Here is a 21,495-nt window from a genome sequence, read left to right on the forward strand (position 1 = left end):
TGACCCCAGAGCAGGCCTGTCCTGTCCCCATTTCATAGAAGAAAAACTGACCCTCGCGGAGCTGACCAGCTTGGCCCTGTCTGCAGGGTCACTCGCTTTCTAGTTGCTTCTTTCCCTCCTCAGGCGGCTGCTCCCACCTGGGGAGTGGTGTCCTGTTTTAAACCTGAAGGCCCAGAGCCCATCCCGCTCTGCCCTTGGCCTCTGGGTGACCGGGGTGAGTCCCGTCCCTTCCTGGGCCTCGGCCGGACGGCCGACATCCCTTCTCTCGTCTTTCTGGGACGTGGAACCCAAACAGGGCCACCGACAGCTCAGGGGCTCTGGCCTCGCGCGGGAACCTCTCTGGGCGGCGGTGCCCACGTGCACCATGGTCATGGGCTGGCCCCTGCTTCCGGAGTGGGTCTCGTCTCCAGCAGAGACTGGACCTCGTTTCCCAGTTTTCTGAATCTGTCTCTGTGCAAGAGGAGCATCCCCGGCCGAGATGATCAGGCGAGAGTCCCTTGCCAGGCCCTCATCTGCTCCCCGCGCCACACGACGGGCTCAGGGACACCTGGGGACTCCGGGCTCAGTGACACCTGGGGACCCCGGGCTCGGTGACACCTGAGGACCCCCCTGGCTCTAGGCTCAACCTCTCCACACCCCGCAGGCCCCAGAGAGGAGAGGTTCCAGACGCTTCTCCCCGAGGAAGTGGTGGGGCTCTTAGGGTTGGGACAGGTCAAAACCCTGCAGGGTGTGTGCCGTGGCAGGGCCAGGCGGGCGTGGGGACCCAGCCCCTCCCTTGGGCTGGGTGGTCATGGGCGGGTCTTGGTCCCTCAGCCCAGCATCACAGAGTCACGCTCTCCAGACCCGTGTGTCCAGACGTCACCCACACCTGCGGGCTCCAGCTCAGCTCCTACCCCCGTGCACACATGGGGACGCACACAGGGACAGGGACACAGAGGATCACAGACACACAGACATATGCTCCCAGACCCCAGGACACTGCTTTTTCATTACCTTACATGTCACTTCTGCAATAAAATTCTTTAATTAAAACATGAATATTTAAAACCACCCTTGAGAGAACGGCCCCATCTCACTAGAGGCGGGACGCAGAGAGAGACGGGGGAGAGATGGGGAGGGGAGACCCCTGGTGGGAATGTGCCTGAGGGGCGGCTGGCCAGCAGCTGCGTGGGAGGAACAGTGGCCGTGGCCTGAGGAACGCAGGCCAGTCAGACGCGTGACGTGGCCATGTGGCGCGTGGACAGGCCGGGCGGGGGCAGGGCTGAACATGGGCCACAGGCTGGGCTGGGCTGCCCGTTCGCTCCCCGGCTTGGCTGCGCTGCCTTCTTGGGGAGGAGAAGCACAGGCCGGTCCCAGCTCCCGCAGCCCATGGTGAAGCGCCCGGGCACATGGCTCAGCGGACAGATCTGGGGTCTGGCGCCTGGCCTGGCTCAGCTGTGTGTCTTCTGAATGATTGCTGGACCTCTGGTCCACGTGCCACCCCAGCCCTCCACACACGTGTACCTGACATGCGCACACACAGGTGCACCTGACCCTCCCAGCAGAGCTCAGTCCGAGAGAAGCCCCAAGTCCAGGACCAGCAGGTGGTCAAGAGCTGGCTCTGTCACCAGCTGACCCCTCCTGGCTGGGTGACCCTGCCACTGTCTGATGCTCATTCCACTCAAGGAGCATGTGTGACACCTGCTGTTTGCCAGGTCCTGTCTGAAGGCGAGCAGACACCCCGCCCCGCAGTGCTTACATCCAGCAGGGACGAGAATAAGGAAGGGGCCCCACACACGGGCAGGTCCTACCTGGGCGGAACTGAGACAGGGTTCGGGGTGGAGACAGAGGCTGGGCCTGCTGCCGTTTTAAACAGTCCGGTGGGCCTCCCTGAGAACCCACTGAGCAAGAACTTGAGGGGGAGCCCTCTGGACGCCTGGGGAAGAGCCTTCCTGGGGCAGGGGGTGCTTCGGTGGGGAGCCAATCTCGTGGGCTGCTGGGAGGAGTAAGCCAGTTAATATGCGGGTGCTCCAGGCCTACAGTCAACACTCCAGACATGGTCATGGTCACGGCTACTGAGATCACATCAGACCCCAGCTCCCAGAAGCATCCTGGGTCCAGGTGCCGGCGCTGGGGCCCACGCTGTCCCCAGGCCTGGACAACACGCTCCGCCCCGTCCCGCCCAGGACAGACCAGCTCCCCCTTCATGGCCTCTACGCTGTGCTTTGTCAAAGTTGCTGAAAATTGCCCTGCACAGTGCCCAGCCTCAACGTACACATGTATTAACACATGTACACACCGTACACGATCAGATGCTCACACACACGAACACGATGCACGGCACACACACACACAGGTGTGCACACAGGTGCGTACCATCCCTGGACACACGTGCACACGCCCACCTCCAGTGCCCCTCGTCCTCCCCTCTGCCCAGCACTCTGGTTCCCCCGCCCACGAAGGGACGGGGGTACAGACGGCCTGTCACTGACGCACTCTCGCCCAGAAACACTTCATCCCAGTCTCCTTCCTTACAGACCCGGGAAAGAAGGTATTTTTACTCTTCCCACGTTCAAGGTGAGTGGCCTGAGGAACAAAGGAGCTGCCGGGACGGCCGGGCAGTGAGGGCTGGGACCTGAACCTGCCCTGGTCCTGCCCTGGTGCTCCGGGCCCGAGCGCTCTGCTCACAGGACATCTGCCTGCATGACCCGTGGTTGTCACCCTCGCGTCCCACCCCGACCTCTGGATCTTCCTTGCCACCCAGTGCGCCCCTCGGCATGCCCGGGCCTGCTCTGGCCACCTCCTTCCTCCACACCCTGTCTCCTGCATCTGCAAGTCCGTCAGCAGCACCGTGACCCCCCATTGCCAGACCCTCTGCCCCAGTCCGGATGCCTGCGGGGGGCCCCTCCCCGCCCTGGTCCCTGGGCCTGGACACCCTCGCCCTCACCGCTTGAGCGGCAGCAGTGGTGGCACCTGTCACTCTCCTGCTACGGCCCTCCAGTGACCCTTCTGTTCTAAGATAACAAATCAATCCCGGCGGGGGGCCTGCACCCCGACTCCTGCCACAGTGGGGCACGGCTCCCTCCACATGCTCCTGTGCTGGTCGTCACGTGAGGGTCACGCAGCCCAGTCTCCTGCCCTCTCGGGACATCTCCGCACTCAGCAGCGCCGGGCATGTCCCAGCAGGGCTGCTGCCCGCGGTGCTCCCTGAGACCAGCCCTTGCCCCTCCGCTGTCCTGCGGGCAGGCTCTGGGCACCGTCCTGCACAGCTGTCACCGCTTGTAGCTGAAGAACCCGAGGCTCAGGGCAGGTGACCGCAGGGAGTGGCCGACTCTGACCGCCCCCCCAACCGGCTGCCCTCCACGTCTCTGCTCCCCAAGCTATCCCAGCCAAGGTCACAGTGACCTCCTCCTTGCCCCGCCCCAAAGTCAGCGCTCCCACCCTCCTGCCACACCGCGGGGGGCTGCATGAAGCAACTGAGGTGTCCCCCATCTTGATGGGCCATTTTCTTCTGGTTTCTGGACGCCCCCACCCCCACCTTCTGGGGGCTCTGCCTGCCCCTCCCTCCCCTTCTCTCTCCAGCTACCCTCACAGCTCATGGAGGCAACTAACTTGGGACCCAGGGCCCGGGGGCCATGGACAGAGCTAGGTCCCAGCAGAGCTGGGCTTCTTTGTCGCCCACGGGCTTGCTTTGTGCCTCTGAAGACGTGATTCTGAGAAGCAGCCCTGCGGCCTCCCCGGCTCAGGAGGGGCTCAGGGCCCCGGACAATGTCCCCTGCCCAGATGGAGCACAGCGGCCTGGCCCTGACGCCTGGCACCGTATTCAGCTGCCTGTCTGGCGTCTGAAACACGCTGTCCCTGCTGCCCTCCCCGTCCCAGCCGCCACCCCAGCCTCCCGGAGGGGCTCCACCTCCAGCCCCACTCAGACAACGTGCACCTGTGGCCCCTCTTCCGTGGCCCTCGGCGCCCGCGGGCCCGCCCCGGCCTCTGCTGGGCTGATGAGCACATGCCCAGCTTTCAGTCTGCCCTTGGCCGGCAGGGCGGGCCCGCGGGGCTCTCCAGCACCTCTCCCAGAACCCTGGCCTTGGCCCGGTCCAAGAGCCCCGACCTCCGGCACCAGCGGCCTTTCCCGGTGCTGTACCCCAGAGCGGCCTTCTCATCGCCCTCCCCTGCAAAGCAGCTCCGTGAGGGCGGGCTGGTGTGGCCGGCACTGCCCTGTCCCTGCTGCCTAGGACGGCTCGAGGGTGCCCAGTCACTGCCCGGAGCATCCGCGACCGGCGGCCAGATCGCCCCTCCTGACCGCATCTCCAAAGAGCCCACCCCACTCACGCTTTTTCCACGGAGCCCCTGCCGAACCCAGCCGCCAGCCACAGCAGCCGGCTGGCCCATTAGACTGTCCTGCTTTTGAAAAAGGAAGGACCCTCTGGGCCAGAAATGTGAAACTCCCTCCCCGGGGAGAAATCGGACCCGCTGTTCCTTCCCTTGTTCACTGAACTTGGCACCTCCCGCGCGCCAGGCTCTGGGCCCTGGGAGCCAGCGACAAGCACCCAGGCCAGGCACCTGCCTGTCTGAGCACCGGCTTCCCCGACGGTGTGCTCAGGGGGTGGGCGGCCGGGACAGCCCTGCAGGAAGGACCCTCTCCGGCCCACCCGCTGCCCGAGAACCACCCCGGGGCCCTCCTGGCCGGTCACTCACCTGGAGCGCCGCCCCTGTCCCGGTCCTGGGTCAGGCTGGTGAGGCAGTTCTCAGGGCCGCCAGCCACTCCGTCCCTCAGGCAGACGTCACCATGGGGAGCCAGGGGGCCGGAGGCAGGGTCGCCGGCGTCCCCGCCCAGGCAGGCACAGGGGGTCTGCATGATGCCGCAGGGGTGTGAGCTCCGGCTGCCGGCCAGACACGCGTCCAGCCAGCGGCACAGCATCTGGCAGGCGGCCTGGCTGGGGTTGCGGTTGCCCACGACCAGGTACTCCACAGAGAAGTCCTCTCCCGGGGGCCCGGGGCCCGGGGCCCCTGGCAGCTGCTGGCGCTGCATGCGCAGGAACGGCTTGCCGGCCTGCAGGAAGGCCAGGGGCGCCGAGGGGTCGCAGAGCCGCAGCACCTCGTCGAAGCCCTCCACGCCCAGGTAGGTGCGCGTGGACTCCAGGAAGGAGTCGAACTGGTAGGTGCGGACGCGGCTGGGGCCCCTGCAGGGCGTGGGCGCCTTGGCCACCTTCATGTAGAGCGTGTAGCGCCGCGGGTCGGGGTTGCGCAGGGTCCAGGAGCAGCGCGAGGCGTTGGCCGGGAACACCGCGGCCGCCGAGAAGTACCCGAAGAACTTCCCCTGCACCAGCGTGGCGCACGGCTCGGCCCCCGGCCCTGAGTCGGCCCCCATGGCCGCCTGCGCCCGGTACCCCAGCAGCAGCAGCAGCAGCAGCAGCAGCAGCAGCGGGCCGAGGACCCAGCGGGGGCCGGGGGCGGCGGCCTGGCCCCTCATCCTAGCTCGCGGGACCGCCGGGGATCCGCGGGCTGGGCAGGCGGGCACGGGCCAGGCCTGGACATGCCAGGGTCGGCAGGAACGGACCAAGCCGGGGCTGGGGGCTCCAAGCGAGGGCCGGAGGGGTGGCCTTCAGATGACCGAGAGGGTTGCAGAGGCTCCTGCCGTCCAGGACCCCGGTGCCTGCCCGTGGCCGCAGGCAGCACCTGGAAGAGAAGGGGCAGAAGGGGGTTGGCGTGAGCCCCCTGGGGAGACCGGGGCTGAGGGCATGGCGGGGCCAGTGCCCACCTGGGCTTTGGGCAGCTGACACAGGCCTGGCGCTGCTGCCAGGCACCTGCTCTGTCCACCTGCCCATCTGCCACCCACCAGGGGCCCAGCCAGGGGACAGGAGACCTCCTCCTCCACCCAGGCTTGAGCAGCGCCTGGTGGGCAGCACCAGGCCAGGGCCGAGTGGCCAGCAGCCCGTGTGGGTCCTGGGGGCTCTGGGCCCGCTGCCTGCCCACTCAGCTCATCACGGCCAGTGGCCATCGTCCGTCTGGGCCTCTGTGGCTGGCTGTGAGCCCCTGGTGGGCGCCTGGCCCTGTCTCCTTCCTCTCCCCCCCCTCCCCCTCAAACCTGACGGGAAGGAACATGGGGAGCAGAGGAGAAAGGTCTTTCCAGCCCTCCCCTAGACTCACCCAGGGTGAGGGTGCAAAGACCCCTTCCCAGGCCCCTCACAGCAGGAGTGGCAGCTCTGAGAGGTACAGGGGGGTGGTCAGACCCCAGCCCCAGGCCATAACTAACATCCACCCACGTCCTCCTGTGTTCCCCAGCCCACCGGTTACTGCAGCCTCTCAGGCCCCCTCCCCGCCTTCTGTGTTGGGACCCACTGGCCTCTGGGGCCCTGCGCTCCGGGTGGGGAGGGCTGGGGGCTGGAGTCACCATAGCCCCTGTGTCCGAGCGGCCTGCAGTGACCCCTTGCCCCTCCCCTCCTTTCCAAAGCGGTGCTGCTACCTCCCACTCCCGTTGCATGAGGGGAGGGTCACCGAGGCTCACAGGGGTGAGTGACTTACCCAAGGTCACAGTGCAGGGCGGGAGAGCCCATACTTGACCCTGGACTGAACCCTACCTCATGCCACTGGCATCAGCCCCGTGGACAGGAAGGCCCCTCCGGGCACGTGTGAGCCAGGACGTGAGGAGCACCCGTACTGCCACCGACCCACCTCCTTGGGGAGCCTGGCAATTCCTCTGCCTCCCACCCTCACTTCCCCTCCGCCCCAAGCTGGCCGGGCCGCGGGTCCCACGTCCAGCTGAGCTGCAAGCGAGGGAGGGAGGAGGCAGCCGCCCCGAGACCACTGGCCTCCTGGTGCCGGCGCCTCGGCTCTGCTGAGCACGCAGCCCAGGGCACTGGCCGCTTCCTTCTGCCCGGGGCCAGCTGGCCGGCGACACACGGTCAGCCACTGCTCGGAGTCCCCTCCTGGACTCCTTCCTGCCTGGGCCTCGGCTGCCCCCGCGTGGCTGCGTGGCCTGGGCAAGTCCCGCGCCTCCCAGCCTCAGTTTCCCCATCTGTCAAGTGGGTGAAGCCTCGCTCGCAGCAGCGGGGTAAGCACTGCACTGGGTCTACCCGGAGCCGGGCCAGGACTCCAGCAGGAGGGGGGCGGGCCGGGGCTCTGCGTCCGGGGCAGTGTGGCCAGGCCTGGCTCGCTGGCGGCTCTTCGGTGGCAAGGGCTCAGGTCCCCGGAGGAGGGAACTTGTGAACTTCTCGTCCTGGCCTGTCTGGGCAGAGCGGAGGAGGCCCTGTACTTGGCTGCTGCCTCTGGGAAACCCTTGTCCCTTCTGCCTCTGGACCGCTCAGGGGACAGCCGTGGACACTGCTGGAGCACGGGCCTGCCCTGGCTGCCCACCCCCACCGCACAGGACGCGGGGCCTTGGCCAGGGTCCCACAGCCCATCCCGACCCAGGTGGCCACCGCCCAGGCTGCAGAGGTGGCCGTGTGTCTGCCACCTCACCGGAGCCGGCCCCGGCTGCAGCGCCTCCCAACCCAGGCTGGGACCCAGACCGCCACCTGACCCTCAGGTGGAGCCCAGCTCCAGGACAGGTTCCCCCTCATGCCCAGAGAGACGGGTCACAGCTGGATGCTGAGGCCCTGGCACCCCTGCCGGACCTGGTCACAGGCTCACTCCGCTCCTTGAGAGTCTGTCAGGGGTGCAAGACCCGCCCATAGTGCCCTGCAGCGGGCATGAGGTGCAGTGAGGGTCAGAGCAGGACAGCAGCCCTTGGAAAGGCCACCCGGGCAGCAGGAGGAGGGCAGCTGGGGGCAGGAGAGACAGGCTGTGGGACAGACCCCTGGGGCCCCACAGGGGACCACAAAGACCACCAGGAGCCAGGGTAAGGCGAGGGCAGCCGGGCTGAGGTCACTTCCTGGCACGGTCTAGGACATCTGATTGAGCAGTTTCGAGGCCTGACTGCTGGCCAGAGGCCGGCCCAGCCACGAGTCTGAGCACCGCGCACCTGGCCGGGCCCTTCTGACTGGTCACAGGGCAGAGCTGGGCAGGGCTGGGCTGCCAGGGCGCGGCTCCTGCATCTGCCAGCAGTCACCCACCCTCCCGGCCCCCACTTTCATCCACAGCAACTGCCTGCCTGCCAGCCTCTGACGGGGCTCTGGGCACACAGGGTCCCCGCCGAGCCGGCTCGCCTTCAAGACAGGCCAGGTGGGCAGCGCGCTGGGTGGGCAGGGGGCACACGGGTGCCAGGGCCCAGATCATGTAGCCCGGGGCAGACCAGCCAGCCGAGTCCATCTCAGGCTTGGGTGATGGAATCCGAGATGGGCCAGGGGCGCGCAGGGGAGGTCCTGACCCCACTGGCGCCAGGGCAGTGTCCTGGGGGACAAGTGGGGCCAGGGGCCCTCGGACTGCTGTGGGGGAGCAGGCGTGGTGGTGTCTGGGCCACAGGGCAGTTAGAGGGGAGACAGGGCTTCCGGCCTGGACAAGTGGGCGATGGGGAGTGGGAGCCTCACTGAGGAGTGGAGCAGACATGTGCACACGCAAAGCACATGTATGCTGAGGCATGTGCCCGTGTATGTACATGTGCATGTGGCACACCTGCCTGAGTATGCACGCGTGCGGCATGTCTGTCCAAGGTCACCTGGCAGGAGGAGAGCCTCGCTCAGTGTGGGCTGGGCTTGTGGGGCAGAGAAATGGGGAGCAGGGCTAGAGAGGAGGCTCTGCTGGAAGGGGACCGGTTGGGGGAGCCCAGTGGCCAAGTTAGAGTCCTGAGGAGCCCAAAGCAGGGCCCAGAGGAGGAGGTGGGTGGAGGGGACGGCTGGCTCACACCCCACCCCTCGGCCACACCCAGCGCCCAGGCCCCCACTGGGTCAGAAGTCTGCTGGCCAAAAGTGAGGGGCTGGCCGAGGCTGGGGGTGCTGACCCTAGGGCTGAGGGGTCCACGTGGCTGCTGGTCACTCCTCTCTGTAAGTACTCATGCAGTGACTGTCTCCTCCCCCAAACCACAGGCCACCTGGGTCACTGCAGTCTACACCAGCCACTGCCCTCCTGGGTGCCCAAGGACAGCGACCCATTAGCCCTCAAGTTCCCTGGGGAGCCCGCTTCTGCCGTCACCTTCTCAAGGCCAAACTGTCCTTGCTGCCGGGAAGTTCGTCCTGGTGTCCGGCCCCCTCCCCTTGGCCAGCCGTGCCCATCCCTGCCCCCTGGCGCCCCAGAGCCTGCAAGGAGGGAGCACTGAGCAGGGAGACGGAGGGGCCACCAGAGACAGAGAGGGGACACAGTGCGAGCCAGCCACTCCAGGTGGGGGCGGGCCACTAGAGCTGCTACCAGGGAGAAAGGGTGACAGTGACCGCCATCTACCAAGCACTGACCACTCACCAGGTCTGAGAGCTTTCGGGACACCTCCCCTTGTTAATCTCAGGTGTCGCTATGAGGTGGGCATACTGACCCCACATCAAGGCTTTCGGGGTCACTGTCAGCTGAGGGACGCTGTGGCCACCTCCCACCCCGACCCTGGTGTGTTCCCACAGGGGCCAAGTGCTGCAGCCCCTGCCCCAGTCAGAGCCCTCGTGCCTCGGTTTCCCTGCCGGCACCAGGGCAGGGGCTGCGTGCTGCCCGGCACTCCAGGCTCACCTCATCCATCCGTTCGACCCTCCTCCCCAGGCCTGGCCTCCGCATCCCTCCCCACCCACCCCAGGCTGCCAATGGCGTCCCTAGACACCAGCCACAAAAGGCGCTCTGTTGTCCTGCCGGCCCCTGAACAGTGCCCGCCTGTGTGTCCTGGGAAGAGGCTGCTCTGGGGGAGGGGTGGGTGGGCACCGAGGCACCGAGGACAGCTCAGGGGCTGGTGGGCAGGCGGGGGCTGGGAGAGCAGGCAGGAGAGGCCCCCCAGAGGCACCAACCACCCCAGCCCATGGCAACCTGTCCCCCACGCCCTGCTTGAGGTGCCCATAGGCCACACAGATGCCTCCCGGGCCCTGGCAGGTCAGGCAACCTGGTCTCCTGGGAGTCAGAGGTGGGCCCAGGACAGCCCATCTGCGTGGTCTCAGGGGCGTGGGGCCACGAGGAGGGGTCAGGAGACCCAGGTGGCCTCCTTCCATGAGCACAGAGCCGGTGCGCCCTGGGAGAGCCCTCCGCCCCTCCCCATGGCCACTCTCTGCACCACCCCGCATCCATGCCAACCAGGCCTGTGACTACCCTGGCTGACCTGTGGGCATCCTGGGCTGACCCTACGGAGCCCCTGGGTCACATTCCACTCATGGTAAAGACCTGGGGCAGACCTGTGAGGTGTCCCCCGAGCTGGAAGAGGACGTCAGGGCGGGGCTGGGCCGGGCCCCCGAGAAGCCCACCTTGTCCAGCACCTGCCAGGCCCGCCCTATGGGAGACCTTCACCTGCCTGCCTGACCCCGCAGCAAGGCTTTGGGGCTGCCCAGGAGGAGACCCCTGGAAAGCCCACTGGCGGGCTGTCCGTACAGACCCTCCCCACTGCCCAGCTGGGTGCTAACCACCTGCACTGCACACAGGCTGACAGACCCCAGGCAACCTCGAAGCAATGGGCTGTCCCCCTTCATCCCCCCCGCTGCCCAGACCGCCTGGCCTTAGGGCCCACCGTCAGCCTTCTGATGGGCCTCATCCCACCTCCTCTTGCCCTGTCCCCCCACCAGCTCGGGCCTTGAAGACAGTCCATGCACCCCAGCTCCTGAGCCTGTGCTTAGACTGTGCCCCCTCCCGTGCTGTGCCTGCCCTGCCTGGCACTGCTGCTTCAGGACACAGGCCAGGTGGCCCCTGGGAAGGCCTCACCTCACCTGCAGAGCCCCCGAGGCACATGCGCTCCCACCCCCCAAGCACGCACACACATGCACCTGCACGCAGGTGAGAGCCCGGGGCAGGATGACCACAGCGTCCCTCTGGCTCCGCCCCCACGGGGCGGCGGTGGGGCCTCTCCTGAGGAGGGGAGGCTCCTGGAATTCTGGGTGACACATCATTGTCCTCTCCTCTCCCTGTCCCCCTGCCTGGTGCCTGCAGGAGCCCCTGTGCCCTGAGACACTGGCTCTGCTGCTGCATCTGCCCAGCTGTTGGCCCGCGAGCCACGCCCCCACCCCCACGCCACACCATGCTATGATCTGAGGTCCCCAGCAGGAGGGGCTCATCCAAGGTCACCTGCCCAAGGTCACAGCGTCAAAGTCGGAAGAGGCAATCAGGAGAGGCCGGCTGTATGGCAAGGCCCCGGGGCTGCCCTGGGCGGAGGCGCTGAGGTCCTGGGCAGGCCTGGCGGGTCAGGAGGGCAAGTTCTCATCCCTGCACGTGGAGGATGGGAACAGGCTGCACTTACACAGCCCAGCTCCCTGGCTCCGAGGTCCCCCAACATGGCTACAGCAAGTCTGACCAGTCCCAGGAGGCAGGGCAGGCCTGTCCCACTGCTCAGAGGGGCCTAGGCTCCTCAGCTGGAGGCGGCACCCAGGGGAGCAGCTCTCCCGGGTCTCTCCCCATGCCCTCGGGGTGCCCTTTGCCCTCAGTCTGGGGTGGCTGAGGCAAGGGGGATCCACAGAGCGCAGGGCTGGGGCTCAGGGCCACAGACACCACACCCCTCAGCGCTGGGCCGGGGTAGAGGGATGAGGACCTGTAACCAGAGCAGGGCGGTGGGGCCCTCGGCTGGGACAGGCCTGGCGCTGAGGAGTGTGCGCGTGCCCAGCGTGCGTGCCCAGCACGTGTGTGCGGTGTGGGTGAGTGCCCTGCTGTGGTGCAGAGGAAGGCAGGCCCGGTGGGGGGCCAGGGCAGGCCAGCGTCGCTGGTCAAAGTCACCTTGCCAGGCGGAGCGGTTCCTGTCTGACCCCCTGGGGCTCTAGGCTGGGGCGGGGGCACAGACTTTGGGGGGGGCTAGGACCTTTGTGTTCCCTCCATTCCCACTCAGGTTTGGATCAGTGACAGGCCAGGCTGCCTCTGTATCACCCCCCAGGCCTCCGAGGCCTGGGCCCCTTGGGTCCCCCCTCCCCACCGGTCCTCTGCTTCCTCACTGGGTCAGGGACCCTCAGCCCACTGTCAGCTACATCAGCACCCTCAAAACTGGCCTCTGAGTCCCCAGGGAACCCCCTGGGCTCAAACCCGACTCGGCCATCTGCCCTGGGGCCTCTTCCGGTCCCTGAGACCCCATAGTCACCCAGCAGGGCTCAGTGGGCCTCGGGAACCCTGTCTGCACCCGTGAGCCAGCCCTCAAGGACACCCGCAGACTTCCACGGCAGGAGGACTTGGGGGGACCAGCACGAAGATGATGACAGATCCGGAGGGGAGGGGGTTCTGGGAGTTGTGGGGGTGGGATGAGACGGGTAGGGCAATGGTGGGGTTGGGGGAAGCGGTGCGGTTGGGGGGAGGAGGGGAGCCAGGCGGCCCCTGGGACACAGAACACTTGCATTTGCTGAAACCTCTGACAGGACAGACACACAGGATTGTGTTTGGGGAGACACAGAACATTCTGGAAGGTCAACAGAACCACGAACAGGCTCCACAGGAGGGGAGGACCTGGGGGCAGGGCGGAAGGAGACTGGCCTTTGCACTCCAGTCCTTTGGTGCTATTCCCACGACTTGCCACTTGTCACTAGACATGAGTTAGTATGAGAAAGGACAGCAGGGACACAGGGCAGGACACAGCCCCTCCCAGCGCCTCTGTCGTTACCCCCCGACTCTGGTTCTGCCTCATCCCGAGACGGGACTGCGACCCCACCGCATAGCCTAGGAGCCTGAGGTGCAGGAGAAGCCAGATCCAGCTTCCATCCTGGGGTCTCCGCAGGGGAGGGGTCCTGCCCCGTCACCTGCACTGCAGAGCAAGGCCATGGCCTCAGACTTCCTGCCGAAGCTCTTTTCCCCCCAGGTCTCCCCCCCTCACTCCCTGCAACTGTCCTGGGCAGTAGGGGCTCTCCTGTGCCCTGTTAGCCTTGGTGTCCTGCGATGTGGACGTCCGCAGGGGCCCCGACCCCAGGCAGTGGCGCCCTATGCGGAGCCTTCCTCCTCTATGGGACACGTGTGCCGCCCTGTCTGCTTACACCTCGCTGATGGGGGGCCAGAGGGGGCCGTTCTGTTGGGGTGAATAGAATGTGCAGTGCAGTGCAGGGGTGGGTGGGACGCCCCATGCATTCTGCCTCCCTGGACCCTGCTGCCCCTGAGCCCATCTTGTTGGCATGTCCATCAGGCCGAATGACCATCTTTGTTTAAGGTTCTTCCGTGGCCTCTGCCTCCCGCCCCCAACACCCCTCCCCCACCCGTCCTGCCAGTCACCCTCCTCACAAACTCCTGTCTGGCCTCACACCTGCACACTCACCTGCCACAGGCCCTTTGCACCGCTGTTCCCTCCATGGAGAACCTTCTGACCCTTTACCACCACTCACCCTCCTACTTGTAGAAGCCTCTGGGCACCCCACCTCTGTTCTACAGGCGGCTGTCCTCCCCGCAGAGCTCGCTCCCCTTGCTTGTCAGGGCCTCTTTCTTCCCACCTTCCTACCAGCCTTGGGGCAGGAGGCAATGCCCAGCCTCGTTCGCGGTGCACCCCAGTGCAAGTCTGTACACGTGGGCACCCGCACGTTTAGAATGTGCGTGCATGAAGTCTGTGCACAATGGTCCTGGGGGCTTCATATTTACCCAGAAAACAGGGCTCTGTCCCCCGGCGCGGCTGCAGCAGGGAGGCGGGCGGGTGCCCAGAGCACAGTGGGAGAGAGCGGGTTTGCTGGCCCAGGAGGCTCATAGAACCCCGAGGCCAGGGGTAGGACTTTACTTCCAGGGCTTCCACACAGGACCTGCCCACAGGGAAAAGGGGTTCCACTCAACACTGCCATCCAGGGGACACACGGGGCCTGCACCGCGCCACGCACACACGTGGCAGTTTCATGCCTGCACACATGCCAGCAGGACAAGCACGTGCGTGAGTGGCCCACATGTAACACAAGCACCCATGTACACGAACGCTCGCTCACGCCTGTACAAGTGACAGGGCCAGGACCGAGACGAGTGACCGGGGCTTCGCCAGAGCCGCGGGCGAACGGCCTTGGTGGGCGAGCAGAGGGACAGGGGAGCCTCCTCGGGGCTGCCCAGGATGGGGCGGGCGCCACCGGCCTTGGAGGAGGCGGAAGGGGCGGACAGGGCGGCGGGTGGGCTCGCGCGCCCTCTCCCGGCCGTTCGAGGCAGCGCGCCGCCCTCTGCCGTCGCCACCGCAGCTCCGCGCGGGCTGCCCAGGCCCTGAGCAGGAGGCGTCCCCAGGGAACCGGCCAGGGCCCCCAGGATCCGCTCCGGGAGGCGGGGCCGAACCACGCTGACCCGCTAGGTGGCAAGAACGCCACGAGAGGCAGCCGCGCCCCGGCCTCTCTCCTGGCCCTGCCAGGGCCGCCTCCGGCCGGACTCCGCGGCCGTGTCCGCAGCTCCGATCTGCCTCGCGACCTGGCCGGCCCGGGCGCCGCAGGCCCAGCACAGTGAGGGCCCAGCACGTTGGATCCCAGGACGGGGCCTGGACGGAAGGGCTCCGACAGCATAACCTGCGTTCCCATTTCACAGACGCTGTCGCCGAGGTCCGCTAGGGACCCGAGTCTGCGGACAAAGGAAGGGACTGGGAGGGTTCGGCCACTTGGCTGCGTCCCCTCCCCAGCCTGGGGTCCGGGGGAGTGCGGCATGATGCCCAGGGCGGCAGATCGCCTTGCTCACCCCCGCGCAGGAGCGCGAAGGGGACGAGCACCCTTCTCTAGGATAGGAGGCGGCAAACTCCTTGCTCGAGTCCCCAGTGCCGCGCCCGCCCGCGTGGCCGCGCGCCGCCTTGGCGCGTTCCCGCCGGTCTCGGGGCTCGGCTTCCGCCGCCGAGGTTCCCGGGCTCCCGGGCCGGCCCCGTCCCCCAGATCCAGGCGCAACAAGTCTGAAAGCAGCGTGGAGGAGCTGCGGGCCAGTGGGGAGGGAGGGCGCCGGATCCCGCGCGGAGCGCTCCGGGATTCCCGAACGCGCGCAACGTCCGCCTCCGGGGACCCGGCGCGAGCGCAGGCGGCGGGCGCTGGGGGCTGACTCCGAGGACGCTTCACGCCGGCTCCTAAGGCTCCGACTCGCTGGCAGGGACGCGCCCAGGATCCCCCGCCCTCTCTTTTGCTTGCTTGACCTTGCTCGGGTACTCAAAGCCGGACCCGGCGGCACCCGGGCGTCCGGCGCAGAGTTTCGCTGCTGCCTGCGGTCAGGAGGGAGCGGCTCCCTCCCTCCACCTGCCTCGCTGCCGTCTCGGCTGCGGGGTCACAGAGGAGTTTGAAGGCTCCAAGGTTCTAAAAGACACAGCTATGGCCACCTCCCCAGACCCCACACACCTCGGAGATATTCAAAGGGAACCCAGCCTCGCATCCGCCCCCACGCCTCTCACCCGCTGCGGGTCCCCCTCGGAGGCTCTTGCTCCGGGAGGGCGAGGGTTTGTGTCTGTGGGGGAGGGCGCCAAGGGTCTCCTTGGGTCCGGAGGGTGGGGTGGGAGCGCGGACCTCCCAGCACCCTTCCCAACACGCATGCCCAGCGGCTCCTTGGGGGCGGGGGTGCGCGCCCCTTTCCCACCTACACGCCTTCACGCATTTCAACTCGTCCGGAGTTGCCGCTAAGGAATCTTCGCCCCAGACCCAGGGGACGGGACGTGATGGGAAAGGGCGCTGGGGGTGGGGAGGAGGTTAGGGCTTGTCCGGTCCCAGCCTGGGTCCCTGCGCTCCAGGAAACTTGAAAGCTCAAAATAAAAGTGAAAAGGGATAGGTGCCCAACACCGCGGTCTGGGTGCCAGGCTCGCTGCTCTCTCTGGGCTGCCTGGGACGTGAACCAGCAGGAGCCGCCGCGCCCGGCACAGGGACCCTGGCTCCGAGCCGCAGCCTCCGACAAGCGATTTCCAGCTACGCCGCCCCTCCCGAGGCAAGCTCGAGACCCGCTCTGCCCGGCTCGGGGGCCGCGGGGAGCCCGCAGCTTCCCCGGAGGCGGTGGGAGCCATGCCCGTTCCTCGAGGAGGCTCCGATGAGCTCCGAGCGAACGCAGTGGCGCGGAGGGCCGGCGGCCTCTGCCCACTGAGGATGGGACCACCCGACGCCTGGCTTCTCTGCTTCGCGTGGAGAGGGCACAAGGCCGACCCAAAGTTCGAAGCGGCTTATCCGCGAGGCCTATCCGACCGAGGGGAAAAGATGACAAGGGAACAGCCAGGGCGTTTGTGTATTTGGGGATGGGGGCGCTATTTGGGGTGAAGAGAACATCGGGGAGTCTCCACCGTCAATGCCCGGTCTGTGGGTGAAGGCTGCGAGAGCGAAACCGGGGGCTTCTTGCGCACGCCCCCAGGCTCCGTGCGTGGGGGAAAGACATCTCCGGCCACAAAATGTCTGTAGGGGGCTCCGGATGTGACTACAGGAAGGGGGACAACTGGGGTGTCTCTCCACAGCCTATCTGGGTCTGTATGGCTGTGGGGGTCACATCTGGGGCTCTCGAAGACGCTATACTGCCAGTGTCTGTTTGTGCTGGGGACACAACGAGAACGCCTTCCCCAGCCTGCCCTGGGTCTGTGCATGTGATGGGAGGGGGCACCTCCCCCAGCCCAGCTTGTCAGCCTGGCCAGGCTTCGTGCGTGTGGATTGAGGGGAGGTGAGCAGGTCGCAGGGCCTCTCCCACGTCCAGGGTCGTCCCCTCCTCAGCCCGCCCGGTGCGGGCGCTAGGAGACCTGCCAGATTCCGTTGCTGCCGCTGGGAGAGGCAGGGGCTGGGGGCCGGGGGTGGGGGTAGGGGGTCCAAACTCCCGAGCTCTCAGAGCAAACCTAAGAGCTTTGAAGCCCCAAACGGCGAAGTTAGGAAGTCCGGGCGCCTGCCCCTCCCCCGGCCCCCACCCTCTCTGCGCCCCTTCTCGCCGCGCCCCCAGCCCCCAGCCCGAGCCTTCCTTACCTTCCGCAGCAGCAGCGGCTCTGCCGGCGAAGACTTGATCTGGCGAGTTGCAAATCCCTAGGAGCGTCCCTTGTCGCCGGCGGCCGAGCTGGGTGCCCGACCAGAGGGGATGCTCCTCCAGTCGCCGCCGCCCCCGGCCAGCTCCAGGCCTAGCCGGACGCTCCCCGGAGCGCCCCCGCCAGCGCACGCAGGCCCCCTCCCCTCCCCCAGTGTACTGGAGCCCCCCGGACGCCGGGGAGGTCCGGATGCCCGGACTGCGGGCGATGCGGGGCGCACGGGCCCGGGCCCGGCCAGGACGCGGCGCGGCCGCCTGTGCTCCTGGCTCGCGGGTTCCCAGCTCGCTTCGCCGGGGCCGCCGCCAACGCCGCGCCCGCCGCCGCTGCCTGCGCCCGCCGCTCCCTCTCCGGCCGCCGCCGCGCCGCTCCTCTCGCCTGCCCCGCTCCTCTCGCCTTTTTTCCCCTTCCCGAGGAGGGGGGGCGCGAGCCGAGCCGAGCCGGGGGCGGGGCGGCGCGGGCAGGAGGAGGAGGAGGCCGAGGACCAAGAGAAGGAGGAGGAGAGAGGCGAGCTGCTTCCCCCACTGGGCTGCCGGCGCTCCCCAATCTCTCGCTCTCTGAAACTGGATCCCGAATCGGGAGCCAGAGACCGCATTACGGATTACATCAGGCTTTATAGAGCTTCCAGCTCACACGTTAGAGGGGAGCGCGAGCGGGGGGCGGGGTGTGGGGGAGGGGAGCGAGATAACGGGGTGGGGGGGCCGATAAAAATGCACACAGGCGCTCGCGCCGAGGAAAGCCCGGCTCTTGCCCCAGGCGGCAGGAAAGCCAGGAGTTGGGGCTCTCTGCTCTCTGCCTCTTCCAGGAGCCAAGCAGAGGCTGGTGGCTGGCTGGATGATGGATGGGTGGATGGACTGACGGAGGGATGGGCGGATGGACAAACAGCAATGAATGGAGGGAAGTTACAGGGGTTGTGCTTCAGCAATATAGGTGCACGGGGTGATGGGATGGGTGGAAGGCGGTATGAGGTAAGTGGGTGTGGATGGAGGTGTGCAGGAGGAAGGATGGATGGATGGACAGATGCCTGGAGAGACGGTGGGGTGTTGGATGGAGGGGCTGGGAGGGAGGAACGAGGCGGTGAGGATGGCCAGGACAGGTGGGTGGGTAATGGATGAATGGCATCTGAGCGGAGGGCTGTGCAGATGGAAGGGTGGCGCGGGGATAGGTGGGTGAGTGGTTGAAGGTGAACTGGACAATGGGCAGGGGAGTCAGAGGTACAGACTGCAGAGCCCATCCAAGAGCCCATCCAAGAGGGTCAGAGGTTGGTGACGGGCCCACCTGAACTGCCCAGGTTGGGTTTGTCCAGTCTTGCCTCAGGGGGACTCCTGAGATGCTAAGGGAGGAACGTGGTAGAAGAACCAGAAGGAGGAGAGTTTGAAAGTGAGGAATAGCCCACCGTTTGCCTGTGGCTGTCTCAGTCACCCTCTCCTCCTTCCCATCCCCCAGCTATCCTCTGACTTGTGACAGTTGGGGACACCCAGTCCCCTATTTGGATTTGATTTTCCATGAGCGGATGGAGATGGCCCTTTCATCTGCTTCACCCCCCCCCCATCTTAAAGCACCCATAGTCCCTCTTTGTCTGAGGGGGCCTCTCTGGAATGAAATCCAGAATCTTGGAGGAATGGCTTTAGGGAAATGACCTCAGGATCCTTCTCTACTAGGATGCTCTGCCTCCCAGACCCTTGCTCCTTCTTCATAACTTGTGGTCCACTCTGAATGTAAGATCCCCTTTGCCTCTGCCTGAATATCCAATACTTTACACACTTATCGTCTTCGCAGCCCACTAATGCCTTTGCTGCCCAAGCTCCACCTGTCGGCTTTTCTCAGGAGACTCGGCAGGAGGCTCCATCAGGGAGTCATCACTGTCACCATCACACACCAACTCACAGTCATTGTCACCATCTTCCACCTGGAACGTTGGTGCCCATCCCCATTCTGTTCTACTCATGATCATCACTATGACCCCCAACCGGTGCGGGTCCCCACCATCGCCGGTCCCTGTCAGCAGCCCCACCACCAGCACCAATCACCTCCGGGTGGGGGAGGGGAGGAGGAAGGCCACTCAAGGCAGCCCAGCGCCCAGGCACATAGGTCATCTCATCAGGTGGAGCGCTGGTCAAACCAGTCGCTCTCATAAGCCAGCTTGTGGCCCATACCTCTAGGGGTGACCTGAGGGGCCGGTCACAAGGACCACGGAGGCACACACCGTGAGGCAGTCAGGGAACAGGAGAGGGCCCCTTCCCAGTTCAACCCCCTGGGCAGCCTTCTTGCTCCCTCTCCCTCCGGGAAAAGGGCTGACTTCTCCAAGTCTGGAGGAAGATGTGGGGGCGATGCCGGGGGGCTGCCTCAGAACCCACAGCTGCGCGCCTGCCCACCCTTCTGTGCCCAGGTCCTCACTGCAGCTACTCCAGAGGCCTGGGCTCCTCACTGCACTGGCAGCCCGTGGCCACCAGGGGGCCTCTGATATTAGGCCACGAGGAATCGCCAAGGGTGCAGGCAGCTCTGAGTCAGGATTTCAGCTGCCGCCTGCCACCCGCCCTTCTCTCCGCTGTGGGGGAGGGTGACAGCCAGCCCGGCTCCTCTGCTGTGGGACCAGGCAGGGCTGGGGCTCCTCCAAACCGGCCACCAAGGGCGAAGTGGTGTCCCCTGCAACTGGAGCGTCTCAACAGGGCCATGCCTTCCTCCTCCCTTTTCGGGGGACTCCTTTCTTCCACCCCCGGACTTGCTTCTTTTAGAAAATCGTCCTCTTGCCCCAGTTTCTAATCCAGATGCCTCACTAGGAGAGGCAGAGAGGACCCCCCCCCCCCGTGCTCCTCCCTAGGGCGGGAGAAGAGCCAACGGCCCCCTGCTCTGATGTGGGGAATTCTGCCTGAGGACCCCACACCCCGCTCCCACTGAGTGCTTGGAGAAGATGAGGGTCACACGTACCTGCTGCAGCCTCAGTTTCCCTGTTGGTACACGAGTATCTTGACTGAAAGGTTCTGAAAGCTTCTTGCAGCCCAGATACTCCAGGGTTCTAGAACCCTGAACCGATGGCCACTCTCCCTGAGATTTTTCTACCAATTTACCGACACTTGTCCAACCCCTGAGCCTCACCACTCTGCCGTCTCGCACCCAAACCAGGGCCTGGCCATAGCTGGAAGGAGCTGAGGATGGCTCAGCACAGGCAGTGGCCGTCGATGGGCCCTGCTGGACAGCTGGACACTAGGTACTAGAACCTCCTCACTCAGCCCCAGAGGAGCTTGACCCTTGTCACCTTGAGAGCCCTATTCATGGCCATAAACCAATCCCTGACCATAGTCATTGACTCAGTTGTGACCTCTAAGTGACTTGGAAGCCATTAATCACTGACTCTGGTCCATTCTGATCCCTGGTCCTGGTCACATGCTGAGCCCCAACCCTGGTCACACGCTGAGCCCCGACCCTGGTCACACTCTGAACCCTGGTCCTGGTCACACGCTGAGCCCCGACCCTGGTCACATGCTGAGCCCCGACCCTGGTCACACGCTGAGCCCCGACCCTGGTCACACGCTGAGCCCCGACCCTGGTTATACTCTGAGCCCTGGTCCTGGTCATACTCTGAGCCCTGACCCCATGACAGTTGCACAAACCCAGCTCAGTCCCAAGGCTGTGTAGACCCTAAGGCACCCCAAAGGGTGGGAACAGGAACACAGGGTCTCAGAGAACCCCCGGGCAGAGCAGCGGAAGCACACCTCAGAGTCTGTCTCTCCAACCGTGTTCACATAGGCCGTCTCCTAGAGGAAGTGGGGGCTCTGGAGGGGGGGTTTGAGATCGTGTGGGTTGCTGGCTGGTTCTGGAGCAAACTCCCTGACTCCCAGGCTCTGGGACAGAGGTGGAGTGAGGGTCCTTAGAGTCCTCAACTCTTTTCAGGGTCTTCAGCCACCTGGGGGTTGGGAGGAGGGGATGCCTGAGGTTCTCTCTAACCCCTCAGTGAATCTCTCAGTGAATCTGCAGGCCAGAGGCCGGGGGGGGGGGGGGCGTGTAGGTGCGGACACCGGACACCCGAGGAAGTACCTGATTCACAAGTACAACACTTACCTGTGGATGTCCCTGCACTCGGCCCCCCAGCCCCCCTCGTTTTTAGTCCCTCCAGGCTGTGAAAATGGGACTGAAGGGAAAAGGGGAGGGCTGGTTTTGAGGAAGGACCACCCTCCCAGCTCCTCTGGCTAACCACAAGAGTCTAAAGGAGGAGGCTCAAAAGTGCCCCCTCCTCCAGGAAGTCCTCCCTCCCATCTCCCTGTTGGCATGCATGGCCCCTTCCAGTGTCTCTGCCAGCTCTCTCGGCCCAGCCACAAAGTCTGACACTCTGGGACCCTCCCTGGTCCTGGGGTGTTACCTCATCTCACAGATTGAAGGGGTCACTTGGGGGACATCAGGCCTGCAAAGACAGGTTCCTGCAATCAGGCAGGGTGTTTGCTTCTGTGGATAGTGTCGCAGCCATGGGACGCCCGGGGTGGGCACCCAGGGGCACACAGGCCTCCTGAGAGTTGGCCCCGCCACCAGACAGGTCAGCAGTGAGGGGAGAGCTCAGGTGGCTGGTGGGGGGGGGGGAGTGGCCAGTCCTACCTTGGACTCTGCGAGCCCAC

At 65.9% G+C, this 21,495-nt stretch overlaps 1 protein-coding gene across 1 annotated transcript in view; it reads right to left on the reverse strand.

Annotated features, from left to right (window-relative positions):
• ADGRB1 (adhesion G protein-coupled receptor B1) overlaps nucleotides 1-5,449 on the reverse strand; it is a 59,631-nt gene extending 54,182 nt beyond the window's left edge. Inside the window, exon 1 of the mRNA XM_036281306.1 lies at nucleotides 4,675-5,449. Coding sequence (XP_036137199.1) covers nucleotides 4,675-5,449 — 775 coding nt within the window. The remainder of the gene's footprint in view (nucleotides 1-4,674) is intronic.
• Between the last annotated feature and the right edge of the window lie 16,046 nt (nucleotides 5,450-21,495).

The sequence above is a fragment of the Molossus molossus genome, unplaced genomic scaffold (assembly GCF_014108415.1).
Source record: "Molossus molossus isolate mMolMol1 unplaced genomic scaffold, mMolMol1.p scaffold_m16_p_33, whole genome shotgun sequence".
Classification (NCBI taxonomy): Eukaryota; Metazoa; Chordata; class Mammalia; order Chiroptera; family Molossidae; genus Molossus; species Molossus molossus.